The sequence below is a fragment of the Talpa europaea genome (assembly GCF_964194135.1).
Source record: "Talpa europaea genome assembly, chromosome: 4".
Lineage (NCBI taxonomy): Eukaryota > Metazoa > Chordata > Mammalia > Eulipotyphla > Talpidae > Talpa > Talpa europaea.
The window spans coordinates 73397635-73423433 of NC_140070.1; the positions used below are offsets into that span (position 1 = coordinate 73397635).

At 33.7% G+C, this 25799-nt stretch overlaps 1 protein-coding gene across 1 annotated transcript in view; it reads left to right on the forward strand.

Moving 5' to 3' along the window:
• Window positions 1–25799, forward strand: part of ROBO2 (roundabout guidance receptor 2) — a gene marked incomplete at both ends in the record, with an annotated part of 564315 nt that overhangs the window by 449860 nt on the left and 88656 nt on the right. The window contains 5 exons of the mRNA XM_084232633.1: window positions 12318–12442; window positions 16862–17033; window positions 20515–20720; window positions 25132–25213; window positions 25635–25797. Coding sequence (XP_084088759.1) covers window positions 12318–12442; window positions 16862–17033; window positions 20515–20720; window positions 25132–25213; window positions 25635–25797 — 748 coding nt within the window. The remainder of the gene's footprint in view (window positions 1–12317; window positions 12443–16861; window positions 17034–20514; window positions 20721–25131; window positions 25214–25634; window positions 25798–25799) is intronic.

Below are 25799 nucleotides of genomic sequence, written 5' to 3' on the forward strand. Positions count from 1 at the left end.
ATCCTCCATATTTTCACTCCTACTTTCCGAATGTATCTGTTTATCTGCAAAGTGATATTTATATTTCTCAAATCTCTTGATTCTAGATCTTCTTTGTTTCATCAATGAATCATGGTGTGAGTCCTTACAATGCTGACAAATGAATTTTGTGAAATTGGTGTAGAGGACTGAGAATTGAGACTATTGTTCACCAGACTTTTTCATTTTCCTCCAGACATGACTATGTTTGCCAGGGAGTCCTTCATAACTATGTTATGGGATATGGTGATTTTTCTTTATTATTCTTTTGTTTTCGTGTATTCAATAGAGTAAGCCCTTACTCATTATCTTTACTGAAATATCAAAAAATTGTAAATACTCATTAATTTTTGGAGTCTATCCAAGTAAGAAGAAAAATAAATGCTAAATATGTTAACTTAGTATTTAAAATTAAACTACTATAAATACTACAGCATAATGTAAATACTCTGCCTACAAATAATATTGTGAAATTATTATTAAAATATTTTTCTGACTAGTGCCAAAAACAAATACCATTAATATTTTAGTCACAGCTTCTAAGAAAGTCACAATTTTATTTTTATAAGTTATAGTAACTTGTAGACAAAAATATGTATTATGGTATATGTTCTATATTCTATATTATGATATACATTATACCTAAATATTTCATGCATGACATTTGAATTACTACACTACTTATTTAAACATATTAAATGTCACTCAAGGGAATATTACATAATTAAATTCATTAAAAATGTACCAACTACCAAGTTAAATTAAATTGAGTTAAAATATACCCGAATGCCTGTTTAATCTCTCTCATGGAAAACATTGCTCCCTGAATTGTTTGTTTGTTTGTTTTTTTATCTGCCCTACAGAACTCACAGTTCTTTGTCAACAAATACATTTTTGAATTCATCTTGCTCCTGCCTCTAGATCTAGTATAACACTTACATGTATGTAGAAGCAAGTCAAATCTTGGTGTAGTTGATACATACTTATGCCTACATAGGTAATACTTGCCTAGAAAATGTTTATGCAAGCAGCTTTAAATAGTGCTGTAAAAAGCTTAAGCAACATTAATGGTAACAGGCCAATCACTTAGTCACCATACTGCTAGTAGGAGATAAAATACAACAAAAAGAAGGCACTAATGAGTTAGGATGGTGCCTTACTAAGCGTGTAATTAATGTTATTAAGAAACATTGGAATTGCATATTAAAATTCCGTTAACTAAGCAGCCCTTCAGCATCAGTACATTTGTTCCTTGCTTGCAAGACTTTTCCTTCTTTTTTTTCTGATTGGCATCTTCATGCAGTATTTTTCTAAAAAATGAGATAATGGGATGTGATCAGCCTTCGTGGTTTAGCTAGAGTGCTGACATGACAGTTCTGGCAAGTTGACAGGTTAAGTGAGTGAAAATGGATGTCTTGCCTCACCATTTACTTGAAGAGCCATTTTTAAGCTATAGTTTCCCCTCTTCATTCCCTACTTACTACCTCTTCTACTCCTGATATAAGAAGTCTACTTCTCCCAACTTAGAATCAGGAGATAATTTTTTCACCACTCTTTGATCAATTTTCCCTCTGCTGATATAAAAAAATAATGTGAAGATTCCCTTACTTAATAATTTATTAGCTTTTAAGTTAATAATATGTTATTTGTGGATTAACAGTTCCCTAAAGAAAACAAAATGCTATTATTTCATTCATATATTCTGGTCAGGAAAGCAATTTGAACACCAAAGCTGCTATTGGCATAGAAGAGAATAATATGGGAAAATATGATCTACAGGTCAGAATTTGTTTAAAATTTTGACAGAATTTCTAGGGAGCTTTCATGTTATAATTTTTATAAAGTTTAAACTTCTGTGAAATTTACATGTTGAATCTCAAAATGTCTTCCTATAGTTACATGATTTTCTGTACTTATAATTGAAATAAAATCAATTTTGGTAATCTGAAATATAATAAAACTTAAAATTATCTGTAAAGATACTAAACTGGGTTACATTAGATTGGACTGCTAAAGCCAGTAAAGAACATTTACATGGAAAAATACATGGTTCCACCAATATAATCCTTCAGTTTAACAGACTGACTTGAGTTGTCGAAGATGACAAGGAAGTCAAGTAAGGGAAAAGGTGCTTTGGTGCAATCCACGAAACTCCTATCACTGACATAAAGTATGTATTTTACCCTTAGTAAAGAACAATGAATAAATCAAATCTCTCTCTCTTTCTCTCTCTCTCTCTCTCTCTTTCTCTCTCTTTCTCTCTCTCTCTCTTTCTCTCTCTTTCTCTCTCTCTCTCCCCCCCCCTCTCCTGTCCCTCCCCTCTCTATCCTTCCCCTCCCCTCTCTCCATACTTTGCCTGTCTGTCAGGGGCAGACTATGTCTCTTGCTCTCATACCTGTCAGATAGCCTGTATTACACTACTTCTTATTTCACCATATTGTACCATTCTGGTATTTATGTAAATTTCGTCTGGTAAGCAATGACTTCCAGGGGACAGAGATCTTAGCACCCATAGATCCTGACACAAAATAAAACCAGTACATACTTGATATTAATTGAATTAATATTATGAATGTTATGAATTAAGCTGTCAACTATCATCTGAATTTATGTCTATCACAATTTCATTATTATGGTATTTTCCAGTAGGTTATTTAAAAAAAAAATAAGGCTCTGACTTAAGCACAAAATGACTATGTGCATATAGCTATTTATTAAAACACTGTTTTTATATGCTTGCCTGAGAAATCCAAAAATTGAAGATATTTTATACCAAATAAGTTCACTAGTTCATTTTTTCAAAGACATTCTATTTACTCTAGATAATCATAGAATTGTGACTTCAATATGATTCATTAACATTTCAATCTCTATATTGCACCTTTTTAGAAGGTGTTTATTTTGTGAAGCTATTAATTATAAAAAATGGCTTTACCCACTCTCAAGACATATATGCATACTTTATGTGTGTGTTTGTGTATATTATACTTACTAACAAAACCCAATGTCTTTGATGTTTCTTGAAATTGTTTTCACAGTTACTATACATTTCAATGTAGACAGCCATTTAAATGTTTTATAGTCAAACTATGTAACACATTTCACTAATATCATTGCCTAATTTAGTTTAAATTTGGGTCACTATGAATTACTTTTGGAATTTTAGATCTAATAGGAAACCTCAAAAATTAGTCTTCCCATAATCAGTAAATTCTATATGAATATTTCAAATGTAAAGGGGTAATAGCTGCATAATTATAGCACATTTTTACCCATAGAACAATTAAATGCAATTTATATATGTGAAACTTCTTGTAGGTGGAAAGTAGAATGTGAAGTCTAAGTAGATAAATGAAAAATTGTGATTCAGTGTAAGTAATTCTGTTCTCTCTGATGATCTGCTTTTTCATATTCATGAAGATTGGAAAACACTTAATAATTTTCTTCTTTAATTTTGATATTAAATAATTACTTAGATTATTAAATTATCGGGTTTTTGAAAGAAAATGGGCAGATATTGATATTTTACCATGGGATAAGAATTTTTTATATTAGCATGAAATAAGATACTGGCTGGGAAAGAAAGCTTAATTCATCTAGAAGAGGTATTTCATGGATTCAGTCAGAAAATGGTTAATGGTAAAGGTAGGTAATTTGCAATTTGATCATTTGTACTCCTTGAAAACAGTTAAAATGAATAAAATATGATTAAGTGAGTTTTATAAAAATGGTCATTATCAATCCTTTATCACCAAATTATATTTTCCATGATAAATGAATTGCTTCCTCTGAGTTATGTTTTAATAAGCATCAAATCAAATATTTTTATAATATGCATTTCTAATGTTAACAGAAATTCCTTTGAAATAAAGTGAAATGTCAAAGATAAAAATTAAATATAATTGAGTGAGTTGAAGAGACAATCATTTATCAATTAGAAGCCAAACTCTTCTGATTATAAACTGAATAAACATTCATCTTTTACTTCTGATATATGATGTATTTTGATGAAATGACTTCTCGCTCTCTGATTCTCATTAATGATGATAAGCTTATTGACTAATTCATTTGCAGGAACTTCTATATCTAATTATTACACAATGCATTTTTTTTTGCATGTTGTTTTTGCCACTCTGGCATAGTGGTTATTCATTTAACCCATTTAATCACAGATTTTTCACATGGCGCAGGGGCATTCTCTACCAAATATATGAAAACCAGTGAGGAAATGTTTTTTCCAAAAACATATTTTCTTTGGCTTACGTCTGCCAAAAACCTACCATTTTGAGTCATTCTCAATGGTAGGAATGTATCAATACCCCAGTTCTTATGTGATAGGAAAAACAACAAATAGTTATTTTACATGAAGAACTACTTTTTTCTTTAATTTCCTATTCCAAGGGATTCATTTAGTGTTCTCTGGGGCTTTCCCAGGTCAAATAATGACATCATTTCATTGTAAAATGAAGACAGCTTCCTACCCCAATTAGTAGTAGCAACTCAAATGACAAATCAAAAACACAAACATGGGAGAGGAAATAGAGAAATAAGGCAATGCAAACTAGTACCTTAAGTCAAAAGAACAAAAGACAAACTCAGGATAGAGTGTGCTCAGGTTGACTGTCATTGACAAGGTGGACCAAAGGATAACAGATAATAGGATAGGTCACCCAAAAGAACAAGCAAATATACATGCAATTGATCGAAATTAAACTGATCTGCTATAATGCTGCAGCTAGACTGGAGACAAGTGAGTGCTGGAATGACAAAATCTTGTTCCAGCCCATAGAAGCCAAATGCTTTACTAATTAAAATAATTTGCAAGCATTGTTCTGACAAGTAATAGAAAAACATTGCAGGTTTTGAAATCAGTATACCTAAAAAAGGATGCATTAAAAGTATAAAAAGAAGATGATGGCCTTTATGCTACTTTAATAGTGAAAACAGTTTTTGGGGAAAAACATAATGTTATGATTTTAAAAATGTTATACTGTATTAGAAATCATTACCCTTTTATTTGGTGTTAGGGCACATTCTCCGGTAGTCAAACCATAGTTGAAGTAAACCAAATTAATTTATCAACTAAACATTTAAGAGGTTTACCTATGGCATCAGATGATCCAGAAGTCAAACCTATCCTCCAGTCTACTGCTTCAATTTTTAAAAACCTCTGTTCCCTTTGTAAGGTTCAGTTGACTGGTATTTACTCCGTAATGTTAGTAGTTAGGACATAGGATTCTTTGAATATTAAATGACTGCAGATGATTTATCATACTTCCTGACACTTAATAAGCACTTAATTTATGTTAGTTGTTATTGGTTGTGTAAGTACTTTGTGATTCAGCAATCTTTAACAAAAGAAAATTATGGGAATGTGTGCTTCCAAATATTTCCAAATATTTCTATAGAATATATTGTAATTTATTAAATGCATTCAATAGCAAAAAACATTTTCTTCTTGAGTTTTAAGATACAAATTCAGAATATGTATTTTTTCTGTTAAAATAACCCAGTGAGTATTGTTATAGAATGAAAGCTTATTTATTATGCTCCATGAAAGAGAGTCCTGAGTGTGCCCATCACCACCCTGCCCATCACCACCTATTAATATACAACTGCTACATGACTATCTCCATGTTCATGCCTGCCATAGAAAGTCATATTTTCCTGTAAAAACAACTCCAAACATGATGTGATTAACATCTAGGGTCCCCATCTCTTCATCTCCAAGTCCACCACATGCCTACCCTATGCTTCCTACTCATATTCAGTCATCTGATTTCCATATCAACACTCACTCTCACCAGTTAGTATTAGCATAACAGAGCCCTGTGTGACTTTGATTGAAGTCAGCTTGGGCTGAATGCACTATCAAAGCATCATTCCACAGAAATCAAATCTCATTTACCGTGCATTGTATTTAAATTCTCCAAAATACCCTTTCAAGTGAACAACAGCAGACCTCTAATTTTAATTGACCTTTTTCTATTTGGGTCTACCATTTTGAAAACCCCACCCATACTTTTCTCATAGAGCTGTTATTTTCAACTCTGGGTGTCTGTTTAACACTAAATGTTGCCAGTCCATTTTCTTCATCTCGTTTCTTGTTACAGCTGAAGCAATAAGATATAATCTTTAATAGAATGAGCAGATAGCTTATGGCATTAGTTACAACAAATGATTTGTTTAAAGTTTTCAGGTTCTAGGAGAGCTATAAATACATATTTTGTAATATGTTGTCTTAGAAATATATGAGGAATGCCATTTCTGTAACATTCTTTTGGAGTTTGTAACTCAATCTACTTAATTCATATTGACTTTAAATATGTATTTTAAATTGTAATCTTGAGGATCTAATTGTGTTCTTTATGTAGTTAATGAGAGACATCATAGGGAGCATATTATGTATAACGCCCTTGTGCTATTGTGCTCTTTTGATAAAATGCCACTGCTCTGCCTGTTTTTTCCCATCAGTGCTATCACCCAAGTTTGGTCTCTTAAAACCATTTTTACTGCCACTTGGCAGAACAACTAAAACAGTGAAGTATTATCAGAAGAATTATTGATGCAGTTTTTCATTTGAAAACCTCAAAAATAATTCTTTCAACTGATATCCCTTCAGAGAAGATTGCAATATAGATCTTGGCCAGAGAAAGTCTACAGAAGTAAAAGTGATTGATGTAATTCATCTTAGTGATCGAACTTCAGGTGACAATAGGAAAGGATGTACATTTTCAAGACTAGAATACTCTCTAAATCTTTTGCTTTGTTAAATGTTTTAATACATATGCTTTCTTTTCTAACTAAAAAATTGATAAGGTGATTCCAGTTTCAGTAAGATCGATGACTTAGGTTCTGGTGACAAGAAAATATTTGGTATTTGTAATAACTTGAGGTTAAGGTACAATATAAACATCACATGAAAGAATAGTTCATAGCATGAAATACACAAATGCTAGTAGCATTTTGTTAGTTTGCCTTTAAAATTTTTGATACTGGGTGAAAACTCAAGGTTATGATTCTTGGTATTTTTAATCAATATCATCAGTGCTAAATATTACATTATGATATTATAGAGTTTCTTTGTCCTTAAAGATTTCTGATGAAATACTCTTTTTAGTTGTTACTATGTATAGCAAATCTCAATTGGAATTTTCTGCCATGATTGCTAAGAGCATTCATTCTATAATGCTAATCTTATTACATTTATTTTGCCATAAATAACTTTGAAGAGATTTTCATAGCTTTCAGTGCATAATTAAAGCTCCTGTAACATAGTCCCCATACAATTCCCACCTTCTCTTGTTTTGATCCTAGTCCCTCCTCCCCACGCTGTAGTGTGTCTCTGGTTTATAGTTGCTTGTTGATTTTGATTTTTACTTTATTATAATTAGTCTTTTTCCTGGTGCCTTATTTAGGTTTTCTAAATTCCTGCTATGAGTAAGACCATCTGGTATTTTTCTTTTTCTTTCTGGCTTATTTCACTGAGCATGATCCCTTCCAGCTCCATCCATGTTGCTGCAAATTGCATGGGTTTGTCTTTTTTGATTGCTGAGTAATATTCCATTGTGTATGGGGACTATAACCAAGATGAAAATGCATACATCGTGCAAAAATGAAAAATGATGTAAAAATATATAAAATTTAAAAAACTAATAATAAAAAACAAACATTAAAAAATAAAAAAATGAGTTTATAGGAAATATATATCCATTGACTGCTATGGATTCAATCTGCAGGAAAAAAAAAAGCTCCTATAGCATAAATTAATTTGCCTTCCTATATTACCTCAACATCATGAATTTTTTTAAATAAATACACCCAGCCCATAGTTCTCTGATTATCCTCTTTATGCATGCTTGTCATGTCACAAATGACCTTACTGCTCTTTGTCTACTTGTGCCTCAAAGTACAACTCAAATGTAACCATCTCTTGGCATTTTTCTTCTTACATCCTCATCGCTTGATCTAGTTAATTGTTTTTTCCCCACTTTCTCTACCCCCAACGTCCTTCCCCAAACCCAGTGCTCTCTGTCTTTTCTTGTTGTTATAAAAATCACTCTGCTATATTTGTTTTCATTAAAGTATTACTTCAAGGTCACCACCATATGTCATGAATGAGATTTTGTTTGTCTTGCCACTCCTGTCTCATAATCTGGTAGTTAGCCAATACATTTTGAAGGAAAAAGTCGGTGCATCATATCCTTATAGAAGAATGCATGGGTAGATGCAGTCATTTGCCAGCCTTCATTTGGGGGATATGTTTTAGTAGCTGAGTTAAAACTGTAGGATCTGAATTCTGAAAACATTTTTCAAAATCAGTGATCTATAAAAAAGATTTCTGAAACTTGAAAAATCAAGTTCAGGAAAGACTGCTGTTAAAGTACAGATGATAATTTAAATGAGGTAGATGAGAGAGAGAGGTCCTAATATGGTTAAAACTATAAAATATGGGGAGAGAAGGGAGTAGGATCAAAACAAGGGTGGTGGGAATCATATGGGGACTATAACCAAGATGAAAATGCATATATTGTGCAAAAATGATACAAGAATATATAAAATAAAAAACTATAAAATATGTTTTCTTGCTTTCATTTGATGATTCATTTCATCTTTTAAATTTTGTGTTGTCCATTATTACATTTTGAAAATTACATAAAGACAGACTCCATAGAACATATGGAGCTTTAAGTTTTTTCTTACTGTTTATCTAAAGTAATTTAAATTCTTTCTGGTTCAAAACAGTGCAAATGAATTAATGATCTGAATATGTGGCTCTTATCAAAGACTGATTTTGACTAAATTGTTTTTAATAATGAGATACATGTGAATGACTCAACACTTCCTAGTTTATTGCTACTTTTTTCACATGTTTATTAAGAAATAATGAACTATGTATAGAGCTTTAATCTTTTCTTCATAGTTATAATTTTTCTACACTATTTCAGATGACAGAGACAGTTCTTAAGTTTTTTTTCATGATATAAATATCTGGTGGTTTTCATCTCCTGAAAAACTGACACTGCAGTGTTTTAAGAGTTGTTCCTAAAGTAATTTTCTAACTTTGATTTAAACTATCATTCCTATTAGAAAACATGGAACAAAAATCAATGTATCTGCTGATTCAGTGGAACTGTGTAGAAATAACAAGTGGATTGCAAGAAGCAAGTAATCTAAAACTGCAATGCAACATAAAACACTTTCTGTTCAAATAGATACATAAATCTGGGTTCTCTACTGTTAGACTGAGTCTTCTTTATCTATAGTTATAGAAGAAAATTTCACTTAGATTTATCCCTTCTGTCCCCTGGATATGTTGGTTATGTTGAGTTAGGTGGCAGTATAATAAACACCGGGGGAAAAAAAAAGGCACTACAAATCTAAGTGATTTTTTTTTTTTTTTAATATATGCTTCTGCTGTTTCTATGCTGGCATTCTTATAAGGATGACTAATTGGCTAAACGTTTGAGGCTACCCCCCATTTACGCCACTGTTTACTCTGCCCGAATGTACTTCTTTGTGAAGTACTGAAAAAATTCAGAGGAAAGGCTTTTACTCAAGGTTGATATAGTTTGAATTCTTTAGATTTCAGATTTCAGGCTTGCTGCCATATACACCAGATTCTAAACAAACAAATAAACAATAGTTAATTATAAAGTTTTTTTCTTAGTCTTAGTTTTCTAGCATAAGCAATTATTTGAAGTGGAAACAGATGAATAGAAATGTCATGAAATAAACAAGCTGATTTCTCCTCAACTAGAGTGGCCTTGGTATGAAAATGTCCTTGTGAAAACTTCAAGCTCTACTGTCTACTCTCTTTTATTTTCTCCTTTCTTTTTATAGTTTTTTTTTTCCAGTTTCTTTTTTTTAATGATTTATTTATTTATTTATTTATACAAGCACTGGGTACAGAAGTGCGGAAGGGTGAAAGAGCCAATGCGGGGAACAGAAAAGGCAGACTGACGAGAAATACACTGCTGAGGGGAGCAGCGGGCAGTAGGAGAGGTCTGCGCGCCATGTGGGACCCTCCCCGGAGGCCAGGAATCGAACCAGCGCTGCAGAGGCTGCGGGCAGCTTCGCAGCCCAGCGCTCAACTGCTGCGCCACCAGGGGAGGCCCCTCGTTAGTTTCTTTTCCAGTAGAATCACCTAGGCCTATGTCACCTAGCCTGTCATTTTGCTGGTCTCCCAACCAGATCTCTTGCTTTATTGACTAATTATTGACTGCTGCTCCCCACTCCCTTCCCCATTGTGCTTACCACATTCATTAGGAGGTTTAAGCTTCCAAAATATTTGCTTTATATCTATAACTCCTCAGCTTAGAAGAAATCAGATTAAAATCCTAAGGTTCGCTTCTTGGGACTTCCTCACACTGGGTCCAAATCTATCTTTTGTTGTCAGTGATATTGTTGTGCAAGCATGCACAGGGTAGGCCAGTTCACTGTCAATTGGGGCAACAGATAAAGAGAATTTGGGATTTTACAAGCCTTTAATGTTGGAACAGGGAACCAGGTACAACAGGCACACCAGGCAGGGGAGCTCACATGCAAGGAGGCAGGCACTGTCCGGGCAGAGGGGCTGGGAGGCAGGCAGGCACCTGAGCCTACCAGCACCCCATGAATCTTTACACTCTCTCTACACACTCTCTGGCGTTCTTAGTCTTGTACCCTCTTGTGGTCTCTCCTCAGTGTGGTCCTCATTGTCCCGCCTCAGAGTAATGGCACCCTTTTATTTCTTGCTTCCAGGCCCAGGTGTGCACATTGACACATGAACACATGATGCCTCCTGGGCCCAGGTGTCCATAATCATAGGCCCACACACTCCATGCCCAGGTCCCCCAAACTAGGGCAGCCATGGAACCCAGAGGAAGGCCTGACCGGAAGTGGCGGTCATAGAGGCTAGTGGCCTCTGTGATAACTCCAATAACCCACAGACATTTACACAATTAGGCTTCTCCATACCTGCTATATTGTACACTTTACCCTAGTTGTATTCTTGCTTCTTTTACAATGCTTATTCAACTATTTGGTTGAAAAGTATTCATTTCTCCACTTATCTAATGTTGTCCTTTCCTCAAAGCCTCCATGGTATTCACTGTCAGCATAAAATGTTTCACAGGTAGGGCCTCCCCTGGTGGCGCAGGCGGTTGAGCACAGCACTATGAAGCTGTCCGCAGCCTCTGCAGTGCCAGTTCAATTCCCGCCAGCTAGCGAAGGTCCCACATGGTGAAGCAGACCTTTCCTGTCGCTCCCGTTGCTCCCCTCAGCAGTGTATTTCATCAGTCTGCCTGTTCTGCTCCCTGCTCTGTCTCTGGTGAATCCTCTCATGCTCCCGCGCATCTGGCCTGTACCCCGGTTCTCGTATAAATAAACAAACAAATAAATAAATAAATCTTTTTTTAAAAAAATGTTTCACAGTTACCATAACTCAAAGTTGCCCCTCTCTCTTGAAGTCCTATCACTCACATTTAGGATACAAACTGCAATTTAAATGTTCCTTCACTGATCTGATACCTTTATTATTGAACTTACCACAGTCATAGAACATTGTTGTTTTAGTATTGCTGTTGTTTCTACATCATTGTGTTTCATATTTTCCATGAGACTATGGATTTCTTGATGTTTGAAAGATAAATACTTTTTGTCTCAGTATCTTTAGTGCCTACTAGGAGAACCTGATAGATACTTATTTTTCTAAGTGATCTAAATAGAATCAACCACTTTCATATATTTCATCATATCGTTAGTTAGATTTCTGTATAATACCCATCTCTTCAATTATTCAATGTCTTCAACCATTCAACTCTTAAATTCTAGAATATAAAGCCTTTGAGAAAAGGATTCATATTTTATTGTATGCCTTCTGGTATCTCTGCACCTATTAAAATGTCTTAGAGATATTGCAAGAACAAGCCATGCTTGTCAAAGGAAACAGATGTTTGCATAAAGGGGCTATTCTCTTCTATTTCTGTTGATTAAAAACCAAATTGGAAAATTATGTTTTTCCTAAAAAATATAATAAAATCATTAAAAGTCTATTTTCCTTTGCAATCCTATGGATTATGGAATGACAATAGATACCATATTGAATATTTCTACTGATAAGTTCATTTCTATCCCCACATTTGATGGAGTTTTATTTTTCTCTTCCTGTTGTGTTTTGAGAAATGCCAAAAAAGAAATTTAAAACTGTAGCCTTTGTCTGGCACTGAGCAATCCACCTAATACCAGATTTTTGCTTTTATATCATTTTCTTTGTCAGTAGGTGATATTTACATCCTTTCTCTCCTTTTAAATTATAGCTCCTCCACAATTTGTGGTTAGGCCAAGAGATCAGATTGTTGCTCAAGGTCGAACAGTGACATTTCCTTGTGAAACTAAAGGAAACCCACAGCCAGCTGTGTTTTGGCAGAAAGAAGGTAGCCAGGTGAGTGTGTGACTTGCCTATTTTTCCTGAAATCTCTGAACTCTCCTGTCCTATGTGCACCTCAAAACTCATCTTGTCTTTTTTGTTAAACATATTGAATGCATTTTATGTCTGAAAGGCAGGTCAATGAAATATTAAATAGTGGAAGTCAGATGTTCTAAGATAACATTCTTTATTACCTAATATTAGTTTTCTGCATTTCTATATCTTGTGTAGAATATATCTGATACAGTATAAAGACATTATGTCTAAACAAAACTTCTTTAGTTTCTCAAAATTGCTGAACAGAAAAGAAATGTTGCTTTCCTGCTTTAAGCAGAGAAGATTAAGAGAGTTGGTACATATGAAATGCATAAATATTTCCAAGCACATACAGAACAGTCAAAAAATATTTCACTAGTAATTGGTCTAAAAATCATTTTCTTTCACCTCTGATAAATAGATCATATAAATAACTCTTCCCTATCATTTAAGCTTATCTATAATTTAAGCATTTTATTAAACATAATTCCCTTTTTTTGCTTTTGTTTAATGCTTATTAAGCTTTCGCCAGTTTACAATACTGTTTGCTGCTATTTGGAAGTAGATAAAATATTTTCTTCCATAATTCCTTCATAGTAGGAATAGATGGGAACTAATACTTTGTGTAAGAACTGACCCTGGTCCGGTCTTTGCTGTGCCCTGCCTGTCATCTGGGGACCCTCTTTGCAACATGACCTCTCTGACTCTTTCCTAAAAGTTAATTGGATACATACTTTTCTCATTTAGAACTTGTCCAAACTTGGAAAAGCGAAGCCTCTGGTTTTTGAGACAATGAGAAGAATTTACAGCTCAAACAAAATCAGAAAGTTGTTCTTTGTCTGAGAATGTATCTGCACATGCCTGAGGGAGCTAGAGAAATTTTTGTTCTAGACTCTCCAAACCATCCCCAAGAAAGCATTTAATTCGCAGGGAGAGATTGCTGGTGCTGTTCCTCAGCTTAACTCTCTATTGTTTATCTAAATCTTGCAAGAATTTCCTGGGGAATAATGGAAATAGTGATTAAAGTCTCTGGACATCTAAATTTTTTGCCAGAGATAGGAAAAAATTTAGGCTGTATTGAGAGAAACTGTATATTAAACCCATTCTTGATTTCCTAGGTAGAGAGACATCAGAAAAATTCCTCTCAGTCACCATCTGAGATGGTTGTGGGTTCCTATATATTCCTATACCACCCTAACCTAGCAATTTTAGTAGCTCAGTATGTAAGGACAAGTGATCTTTCTTCCTTTCCTCAATTCTCTTTGTTGTATTCACTTACCCTATAGTTTGTGAGTGTAAAAACAGTCCCTTATCCCACATCAGAATTGTTCCAGCTCCCAAGTCTCTTTTTTTTTAAATCATTCAGTAACTATAAAATATATTTATAAACACATATGTCCTTGACTCCTCACTTAAAAATTGCTTTTGAATAAAAACCTCCCAAACTCTAAAATAATGACCATAAAGCAACACAGGACTTAATTAAGCACATACTACAAACACCCTGAAAAATTGGAAATCCATTTTCACTCCATATGACTTGGGCAAATTTTGTACTGCTATTTAGCTTTACCTAAGCTCATTTCCTTAATCTAAAATAGGGAACACTTTCGCTTCGCATAAGTTATGAAAATTCATGATTGGTTAGTCTATGCAGGTTAAACAATGTTATTTTCACTGATCTAAAGCAATTTGATCATTGTAAGTTTGTACTTTAAGTCCTATATTAAGTTAAATTCTGTCATAACCTGCTTGTTATTATCTAGATAGAGCTCTAGTATATGTAAATCATATGCCCTGAAATAACTCCAGATTGATAAAAGATATTGCATTAAATGTGCATTGATCCCATGAGCCAATGGACATGGTGTTTGCATATCCTAGAATGTGTTTGGATAGTATTGAAAGAAGAAATGATCAAATAGCATTAAATATTTTTCTGTTATTTGACAAAATGGCATGCAATTCCAGAGATATTTATATTATGGGTTATGGGTTACACACAATTTACAGTTAGGTAATTTGATTTGATTATAATCTTAGATCTGGTTGTCCTCACTTACCTCCCGAGAGAGAGAGAGAGAGAGAGAGAGAGATTGTAAATGAGACTCAAAGAAAAGTATTTGAGCAAACTGTAAATTTTAAAAGCTTGAATTGGCATATTAGGAAAAATAAATTGACCTACTGTCTCCAGTATCCAATTTTTGTGGTGATCTATGACTATCCATCAGAAGAAAGAGTTAAGAGCCTGGACTTAATGGTCCATATTCCTCAATATGTGCTGATAATGCCAATTAGCACTAATAGGTTACCTAGGCACTTCAAGGCAAGAAGAGCTATCTAGAGTTCCTGATTTTTGCTTGTAATCCATTTTCTTTTGCCTATGTCATACGGGCAGGGTATAAAGATGATGGGTTAACCTCAATCATATGCCATTTTCCATGTCAACGAATCATTTTAGAAGGTACAGTGATATTACATTGTAGAGAAAGAGATCCCAGAGAGAATTAAGCCCATCTGATGTATTAGTGCTATGTAAATTAGTATTCTAATGGCTAATTGTAGGAAAGTGCACAGTTTGAGTTATTGTATCATTTTCAAGTGGCTTTAAAATTTAGACCCTTCTCTTTTAGATGGTTTATTTCAGTAATATATTTGGATTTCACAGGAGAATTAACTTGTTCTCAAATCATGTTTCATATGCATGAAAATGTCTAGCCTTATATAGTAATACAAATTTTATAAGAGGGCAATAGCATTTTGAAATTATATTCCTGACATGCTAGCAAACATCACTTCTTTTAGAAAGGGTTTAATAACATGGTAATGTTTATGTAAAGTGGGCTTATAGCGTCACACTTAAATCTAATAAAGTGGACATCCATCATGTTGCAATAAAGAGAAGAGCTTCTAATTAAAGTAGGACATCATTCGCAGGATTAAAGTCATTTAGCGTAATTGAAAAGTGTTAATACCCTATTTTATCCTCTTCCATTGGTATTACTTCAAGGGTAAAAACATTTTAAGGTGAAAATGTGTCCTATGCCTTTAATTGAATGTTATTACCTCCTGATTGTAACGTATTGTAACTGTTTAATTACAAACATGGAAAATTAATTACTATATCGAGAAACAGATCCCAGAGGGTTATAATGTTCTTTTTTGTAAGTAAATACAACATAAAAATTGATATGTCCTTATTTATAATCTAACTTGGTAACATATCTCAATATGATTTATTATACCCAAATGTTTTTCTTAATTGAACAACAGTAAAGCAACATAGGTCACCCTAGTTAATATTACTGCTCTCATATAAGAAGTTAAAAAAAGTGGATAGAGAGTAAAATAAAATAATTTTTCTTAAAAAAGAATATTATGATTTTTTAAGATTATGTGTGCACTTCTGAATCCTTTTTATTTTCCCCATCTTTTGCCTGTGTCATAAAAACCATCTTTTTATTTTCACTGATTTGCTTTATCTGAGACTGTGGCAATTCATAGCTTCTTTCAAAGCTGTTAGGACCTTGGCCTTCCTGGAGGCACAAGGAGTTAAGACACAACCTATGAAGCAATCCACAGCCACTGCAGCACAAGTTCTATCCCCGGCCAGGGAGCTACCCACATGGCACAGCAGACCTCTCCTGACTCACCCGCTCCTCCCCTTAGCAGTGTATTTCAGTCAATCTGCCTGTTCTTTTCCCCACTCTGTCTCTGGTGAATCCTCTCACTCTCCACACCTCTGGCCTATACCCCAGTTCCTGTATGCATAAATAAATAAAATCTTAAAAACAAAAAAGCTGTTAGCACCGGCAGAAGCCTTAAGGCAAAAGTACGTTCAACGGACTGTGTACCAGTCTCAACCACATACTTTTAAACATCTTTAGGTAAAATGAAGTTATATCCACCCACTAGTCAAAATGATTAGCATAATGTGTATTTTGCATTCTTAGTTTTGTGCAGTTTATAAAATACATACATAGTTAGTGTTACATTCCAGAGTCTCGCAAGGTATGATAGACCTCACAAGGTCTATGTCAGATAAATGTTATTAGGCACCTTTTACATATGAGGAAACCATGTTTCAAAGATAATAAGTAACTAGCAAAAGTCAAGGAGAAGCTAAATGGTTAAGATAAAGTTCCAGATTTATTATATGATTGCTTCCTTCAACAAGAACATGCTGAATTCTTAGAACATATTATTTTCCCATGATTTGGAAAATGTTTTCCAGTGAAACTCCCTGTGTGGCATTTAATCATTTCAACACCACATTTTATTTGGTCTATGTGTTTTCTTTTTTCCAGCCATATTCTCATAATTATAATAGCTATTGTTAATGTAATTTTCCTTCTGAGTGGGAAAAGAATATTGATGACATTGTGTTTGTTTTCACAGAACCTGCTTTTTCCAAATCAACCCCAGCAGCCCAATAGTAGGTGTTCTGTGTCACCAACTGGAGACCTCACCATCACCAACATTCAGCGTTCAGACGCCGGGTACTATATCTGCCAGGCCCTGACTGTGGCAGGAAGCATTTTAGCAAAAGCTCAACTGGAAGTTACTGATGGTGCGATATTATCATTAGATTTTACTTATGGGAATTATAGTTTTTCTTTTGAGATTTATGTTAAATGTGGAATTTTTTTAATTTATTAGTTAATTCACTTAAGTTAATGCTTATTTTCTAAGTTTGAAATTAGGTAAAATAGCATTTTGAATAGTTTTTAATTCTCCCTAGTTTAATAACATTTATTTCCCAAGGAAGAACATTCAAGACAATCTATTTTATTCTTAAAAATATAGTGATGTGATATTACAGTATCTCATAAACAGCATAAATGTGTGATTTGTATATTTTTATTTAGTTATATGCTGGCATTGCTTGTCATGGATATTAATTTTATTTTACTAGAGAAGAAAGAGATATCATCTTTGATGTTGTCAGCAGAAAAAGAATTCAGTTTTTAGTTAGCTAATCATGTTGTGATATCCTATGACTTTTTAGTTGTACATTCACTGAGTTAATTAAATACCTCCCAAACGATTGATGAATGCTAAATTATTTTTTGTTTTCACATATAAACTGTAAATCTTAACTGAGACATCTATATTCATAGTGAAAGTTGAAAAAAGATGCAGGGCGCTTTACAATCTGATATATCCCAATATGATTTATCCCACGAGCTCATTTATCACAATTGACAGAGAGTTTTAGATATTTTGTGAACCTCTGAGCATGGATGTCAAAATCTCTGGTCTTTCATGTCTTAAATCGAAGTCTCTCATCCTCTCCTCTATTTATAAGGTTTTAGGGTTCCCCCTCCCTTAATGCTGACTTATGAGATAAAAATACTTTGACCTATGACCTCTCTGATTTTCTTCTTCCTTTACTGGTGAAATTTTATGCTCTTTTATATAATTCTAATTCTCATGTAGTTGAAAAGATCATTTAAAATTAATAGAAAGGCAGTATTTTTTTAATGGCTGTCCATGGCATTGCCTGATTCAGCACCATGTGAGGCAAGAGAATAAATAGAACCGACAAACATTGACTGTGGGTGCATTGAGTCATTAGTGGCTGCACCTGCTGATGCTCAGAAACTTACTGCTAGGGAACTGGAAAGAGAAGGGAAATTCTTCTTTTAGATGGGTCAGATCATTATGCCTCCATGTTTCTTTGAAAGAATAAGAAATATTTTTAATCTTTTTAAATTCCTTATAGTCTCTGCTATCAGCAGAAATGTTCACGAACATGCACTTAGAAGACAAAATATTTGGGCCAAAGTCTAAATTTTGTCATATGCTGCTAGAAAACAGTATAAATATAATGCTGTGGTCTCTACTAATTATATAATAATATTTTACAAAATATAGACTTTAAATTAAATATTATGGTGGGAAAGCAAACCATATTTGCAGAAAACAAAATTGATAATTAGAAAAGCCAATTGATATACTGATTTCATAGAACAGATGGATATTCAGAAAAACATTTGATTTAATGAAAATGAAAACTTAATGTTTTAACAACTCATGTTAGTTGATGTTATAACCTCGCAAAATTAGTTATTCTACCTTCAGTTCTAATGACAAAATTAAACGAGTGATAACAAGTTCCAATCTCATCACTGAAATGGCTTTGAAAATTTGTCACAACTGGCTTGAATATTAATTCTTACATTGATTTTTTACTTAAGTAAGCAATCACTAAGTCAAGATCCTTTTGCAAAAACATTGAATGAAAGTTTTAAACTTACTGATTTTGAAAATAAAGTAACCTGATTTTAAGACCTAACCACACACACCACACCCACACACACACACACACACAAACATGCACAAGCACAGTGTTATTATAAAAAAAAAAAACCTCTGTCTCCTAATATTAACTTGCCATGTAGATTGATGACTCAGACTTTATTCATAGGTTATGAATGCTCAGATTGGTTAATAATTTAATACTATATGAGCTATCATTTTCAATTTGAACATTTTTCTAATATGATCAACGGTAATTTAGACACAAATAAGAGTTCAGTATAGAATGAAAGCATATGTCATGTTCAGAGAAACCAACAGAGTATGCATAGCAATGTTTCTGTTATATTTTTGCACTTAGATGCCTTTTTGGAAATATTTTTAACTCAAGTGCTAATGGTGATGCAAGGTGCTGTTTAGTGATTTTACTGATAATACATTGAGCTAAGATGCTACAATATGCTGGAGTTTTAAAATACCTCTTTAAGAGCTTCTCATTAATTCTTTGTCTTGTTCCTCATTTATTCCTTTCTTCTGCTCTTTTTCCCTCCAAAAATTGTAATGAGAATTCCATGAGTAGAACCATTAGAATCCAAAAGAACTGCTGAGAATAAATGCATTTTTATCTTATGTTGACAATGAATGTCACACCATGGTCTTATATGAATGGTTTATTGAGGATTTATAATGTGTAGTTTGAGAAAACCATGCAATTGTTCACAGATCACTGGAAATCCTAAATGTTTACTTAACCTTTGACCTCACTTTCATGGAAACTTGTGGTCATCTTTCACCCATAACATACTTGAGACTGAAAATTCCCTCTACCCAGGAGATTTTCAATTACTTTATTGATCAAATGCATTTAAAAGACGATGAACAACTCATTTGGACAGTAAAAAAAAAAAAAAGAAACTAATTAGATGTGCTTTGGCTATATCTAACAATTTCAGGAATATAAAAGTAAAAGTAGGATATAAGATATTACCTGAAATTCAAAGATTTAACTTGAAATAAGGAAGATTTTTTTTTTAATTGATGAAGAGCCTCTACTCTGGTAATGAAGATCCACTTCTTTCACTGAATTGAAAAACCATTCACAATGGTCTGTGAATTGACCTCCCATTTTTTTCATGAATAAAATTAATTCTATTAAACTTTCAGTTTGAATATATTTGGACAATTACCACCAGCTATGTCAGAATTGGTATAATATAGTATTTTCACATGCACTGAAGGATTTTTGATTTATTTCTAAAATAAAGAACTGAATCAAGAAAACTGGTAAAATTAATGGTCTTAATTTTTGTACAACACACAAACAATGTTTTATTTCTATACTTAGGTTTATAAAGTCATACATACATAAACATACATTAATTCATAGTTTGATGTGGTTGGTTGAGGTTGTTGCAAGTTCACGGTATCTGGGCATGCTGAAAATGTATATCATAACTTCCGTTATAAATTTGAATTGGTTGAACTTCTCATGGTAGGCACTAATGGACTGCTTAATATTTTTCCCCAAAACACTGTGAACTCTAGTAACAAAGATGGTGGATATGGATTGGGAAATTTATACATTTATGAGTAAATTATATACAATAGTTTGACTTCAATATTCTGTGTATCTATATATGTATAATATGTATAGATGATAGATGGTAAATATATGATGGATATAAAATATGCAAAGTACTGGCGATTTCACCTGATTTTTAATATCTGGATACCAAGACTACTGAATTTCATAAGAGTTAAAGTATTCTGAAAATATCTTTATCTTTTAGTTTTGACAGACAGACCTCCACCCATAATTCTACAAGGCCCAGCCAACCAAACATTAGCAGTAGATGGCACCGCATTACTGAAATGTAAAGCTACTGGAGATCCTGTTCCTTTAATTAGCTGGCTGAAGGAGGGATTTACTTTTCTGGGTAGAGATCCAAGAGCAACTATACAAGATCAAGGAACATTGCAGATAAAGAATTTACGGGTAAGTAATGTTGGACTTGTATTCAGATCTTCTTCATTCAAATTAAACACTGCTCTATGGAAATACTGTGAATTTAAAATATTGTATCTCAACGTACTGCTGTACATTTTACTATATGCCAGATTATTTCTTATTTTACAGATTATGAATTGAAATTAGGGGATATCATCATTCTATACTACTCCTAAGTTCATAACAGGTCCCGATCTTGAAACTTTTTAACTTTTTAACCCAAATAGGTTAAAAATTAACTGAAATTAAAAATCTTAAATACATAAAGTCAATGATGGTAAGAGGTATTTAAAATAATTTGAAAGTGATAAATCTTCTGATTTATTCTCATGAGCAAAGTAAATCTGTAAGGAAATACGAATATATTGGCTTGGGCAAATAATTGAGTGGGAAAAAATTAAGAAATGAGATTGAGTACATAAAGGCAGGTTTGGCTAATTGGTAGAACCCTTGATGTTTTAGGTTATGTTTCTGTGATGTGTAGAATTCAACCTGCAGACTAGAACAAATCATTGCTTGTCTTTTAATAGAGGGTATCATGATAGGAATAACTATTTCTGGCAACTTAACAAGTCTGACTTGCTTAAGGAGCAACTCCAAATAAAATCTACTTATAAATTTGTATTATCTATCTACTACTGTGTATAACAGCAAAAACTTAAGGACTTAAAATACATTTTATTACTTCACAGTTCTTGTGAATAGTAACCTGGGAATGACTTAGTTGTGTCTTCTTCACAATCCACAGCATTATCATCAGGTGTCAGAATTGTGGTTTCATCTGCAGATTGATTGTGGATAGGTTTGCTTCCAAGTAGTGTTATTAACAGCTTTCACTTCCTGTGTCTGTCAGGCTGACTGACCTCAGCTTCTTGCTGACGGCTGCCTTGAGTTCTTTATCACTTGGCTACTTGCTTCCTCAAAGCCAACAAAGAAGAGAGTCTGCTTGTCATAGAGGCATTAAAACCCTATTTAATATAATCACAAACTTAACATTCTGTCTCCCTTGCCATGTTCTATTGGTGAGAAGCAAGTCATTAGTTCCCACATACACTCAAAGTAAGAGATTGTACAAGGGCTGAATACTAGTAAGATGTTATCATGGGGACTCCCTGCCCTCCATCAGTTTTCACTTTATTATATCGAATATTGTGATTGTGAGCCTCCCCTTCATGTAGCAAACACTATGCTAAAGCCTGAGATTATTCTAGCAGTCACAACACTGGGCATGAGAGTCAGAATTAAGAAAGTTGATGCGTTAGTGCCTGAAGAAAAATTGATGGAAAATGATTCATTGGAGGAACAATTAGTAGAATCTGGTTTCTAGGTAGACATTGGAAACCATGACACAGAAAAAAAAATAAAAAGATGCTGAATTTTTGCTTTCAAAGCCAGAGGAGAAAGATAACATTTTTATTGTATTTGTTTTCAAGTGATCACAATATAGAATGTTATTTTCTGACAATGCAAATATATAGTTATAATCACATGTCTATCTAGTTGTTTATCATTGTATCAGACATATACAAAAAGGAATAATGGTTCTTTTTACATCACATGTGTGTGCACACAGAAATCTTTAATACTTCATATAATTTATACATATATTTCATTTTAATTTTGACACACAGACATTAATTCTTACTCTATGAAGAAAAATACTGTCAAGCCAATTAAAAGAAAAATAATGCAGATCTTAAAGTCTGTCTTTTTATGGATTGTAAATTAATTGTTAGCCCTCATTGCACAAAATGCAAGTTATTAAAAAATTAATGCCAACTCTCCATAACACTTTAACCTCTAACTCAGGGTTAAAGTCAGACTTGGGCCATGGAGGTTAATGCATTTTCACTGTACCGCTGAATTAAAGGGTGTGCTTGAATAGTCAAGGTCCCTGGTAGTGTTTGAAAGAAGCAATTAAAGGTGGGTGTTTGATGATGTCAAACAAACTTTGAGCCCTCTGACAGGCTTCTGAGTAGTCTCACTGAGATGCAAGCTCCTGGGAGCTTGTCTGCAGCAACTACACAAAAGGAAAAGTAGGTGATGGAGTGTGCCTGCACATTAATCGTTTTTTAAAGCGCTTGGTTAAGGATAAAAGGAGACAGACAGAAAAGATATGAAACACTCATGACCAGAAAAGGCATTTAAAGTTAAAAGAATAAAAATGAATGTGGTGATGATGATGGTGACAGAAGACTAAGTTTTAGCAATGATATTTGGGCTTTTGATATTGCTTTTGATAAAGTCCAAAATGAAAACATTGTTCTTTTTCTGTAAGATGACTGTATTTAAAGGGAGATAAAAATGTGTTTTACACTACTTTAGTGCAGTCCAGAGAGAGGGTTTCTGTGGGTCATATTCCTTTGTGTCTCACTATTTCTTTTTAGGTACTTAATGCAAGAGGGAAAAAAAATAGCACTTTTTTTGTTCAGAACATGAACACTATGTTCTGGAAGTCCAGCTAATTGGTAACTAAATGTATCTTTTGAGAAGTAGAGTATTCCAATACTCATTAAAACATACCTACCACAGCTAATGTCAGACTTACATCTCTACACAATGACAAGGAGATGCAGTTAAGAAGCATTACCTACATACTCTTCTGTTAGCATCTGCACATAATAACAAGTGCTACATTGTAGTTCAACAGCTATAATAAAATGCAAATTCTTTACTCTTTCACAGACCATATTCAAATGAACATCCCATTAAAATCCAACCTTGGCTCATTATATTTAGTTTGTGAGTGATGCTTCTTAAATGCAAAGATTTCTAATGACTATAATGTGTGCACAGCCACATTTGAAAGAATGGTTCTTTCTACATGGCTCTCCCTCATCATCTGTCTGTATAATAGAAGACAATTGTGTGGAGATATTATGGCCCAGAATGATGTGCCAGAGCAATTTGAGAAACTTAAGTTAAACTACATGACATTTAAAAATCAATTAAAATAGTGGATTGGCAATGTCGTGCATGGTTTACCTGAGAATCAATTATGGAAGGTTGAGTCATCAATATCCTTACATTTTGAACCCAGCAGATACTGTATTCCAAGAACTCCCATATTTCAACAACAATCAGGTTCATTCATCACAAAATTTTAATTCTGCATGGTCAGATTTGTTTTATTCTATGTTGTCCTCAGTTTCTCTTCCCAATCTTCTTTGTTTCATCCCTAAAGTAATGTGAATGAATATTGTTTACAATGTAAGCTTGCAGAACTCAACTAAGGGAGGAATTTTGAGGTACATCTTTTGCTGATCTTGGGGGTTTTAATCAAGACATAGTCACAGAATTTTCTGCCTCTTCCATTTGTAAAATGTAAGATTTTATTATATTGATTATATTAACAATGATTGTATTAACGATTTCTAAAAGTCTTTGTCATTCTTAATGTATAAAACAAAACATTTTAAGTAATTGATGAAATGGCAATTTTTAAGTGTGCTTGAAAAAGAACTATGTATTAGATTATTTTTCTAGTTGGTCCTTTTCAACTCCAAATTGCATTGATTTCATTGGTATTCTTTTGTTTCTGTTTTTTTAATGAGACAACTTTATTTCATTCACTATCTCACAGCTGTAATTTAACATCTGAGTACCAGTCTCTCTCTTTTTTTTTTTTTAAGATTTATTTATTTTTATACAAGAGCTGGGGTACAGGCCAGAGGCGCGAGAGGGTGAGAGGATTCACCAGAGACAGAGTGGGGAGCAGAACAGGCAGACGGACCTAAGACACTGCTGAGGGGAGCAGCGGGCGAGACAGGAGAGGTCTCATGCGCCATGTGGGATTCTAGCCAGTCAGCCAGGATCAAACTGCACTGCAGAGGTGGCAGACAGCTTCACAGCGCGGCGCTTAAGCCGCTGTGCTACCGGGAAGGCCCTGAATACCAGTCCCTTTAAAGGAAAATAACTTAGATTTCCGTTAAACAGTTTCCTTCATTTTTCACCATCTCTAAACAAAAGAGGAACGGTTGGTCCCTTATTGTCTCAGTGTTTATTTACTCCTGGGTGCATTTAATCTACTGAAATATAGTTCACAGGAGATGAATTCTGAAAAATTCTGTCCTGAGTATGTAGCTAGAGTAGTGAAGTATCACCATAAGCTCTAGTTAAACAAGTTCTACATGGAGGGAGGAGTGAAAAACAAATTTTACCAAGTAACATTTAATAATAGAAATATAATAAAAAAATAATTAAATCAGTATCATGGATAATATAACATTATGAGTTTATTTTAATATTTTATGATGCTTGTGCTTGACATTAATGTACCATTTGGACAGCCAAATAATATGTCGCATTTTAAGAAATTAAATTTTATATGCTTGATGTTGAGTAATTAGTCTACAAATTAATTAAAGTGATTGAATTCTCTTGCTTTTGTACACACTAGATTTCTGATACTGGCACTTACACCTGTGTGGCTACTAGTTCAAGTGGGGAGACTTCCTGGAGTGCTGTGCTAGATGTGACAGGTGAGTACTTGGTGAATTATCCCTTTAGAAGAAATCTTATGTCCATTTTAGTGATTAGTTCACTATCAAGTCACAAATTAAGGAAAGACTAAGATTATAAATTAATTGAAGTAAGCTCTCTCCTGCCTCCTTTTAATTCTGTCCTTGGCACATAGCATTGTTTACGTGCAATTTGATGTATTTGTCCTTGATAACCTTACTATTTTATCTTCTCTATCTAGAGAGCAAACAATTCTAGTGATGGCTTATAAGAGTCAATACTTACTAGCACATAGGGAAAGCAAATACTCACTAATATATTTTTAATTCATTGCGATGAATTATCCCCATCATACTCCCATTGACTATCACACTTCTTTTAAAAGCATTGTTGTCCATTTATGCAATCAAAAATTAATCCTTTTCTGTTTGTCCTCTATAGAATCTGGAGCAACAATCAGTAAAAATTATGATTTAAATGACCTGCCAGGGCCACCATCCAAACCACAGGTCACTGATGTTACTAAGAACAGTGTCACCTTGTCCTGGCAACCAGGTACCCCTGGTACCCTACCAGCAAGTGCATATATCATTGAGGCTTTCAGGT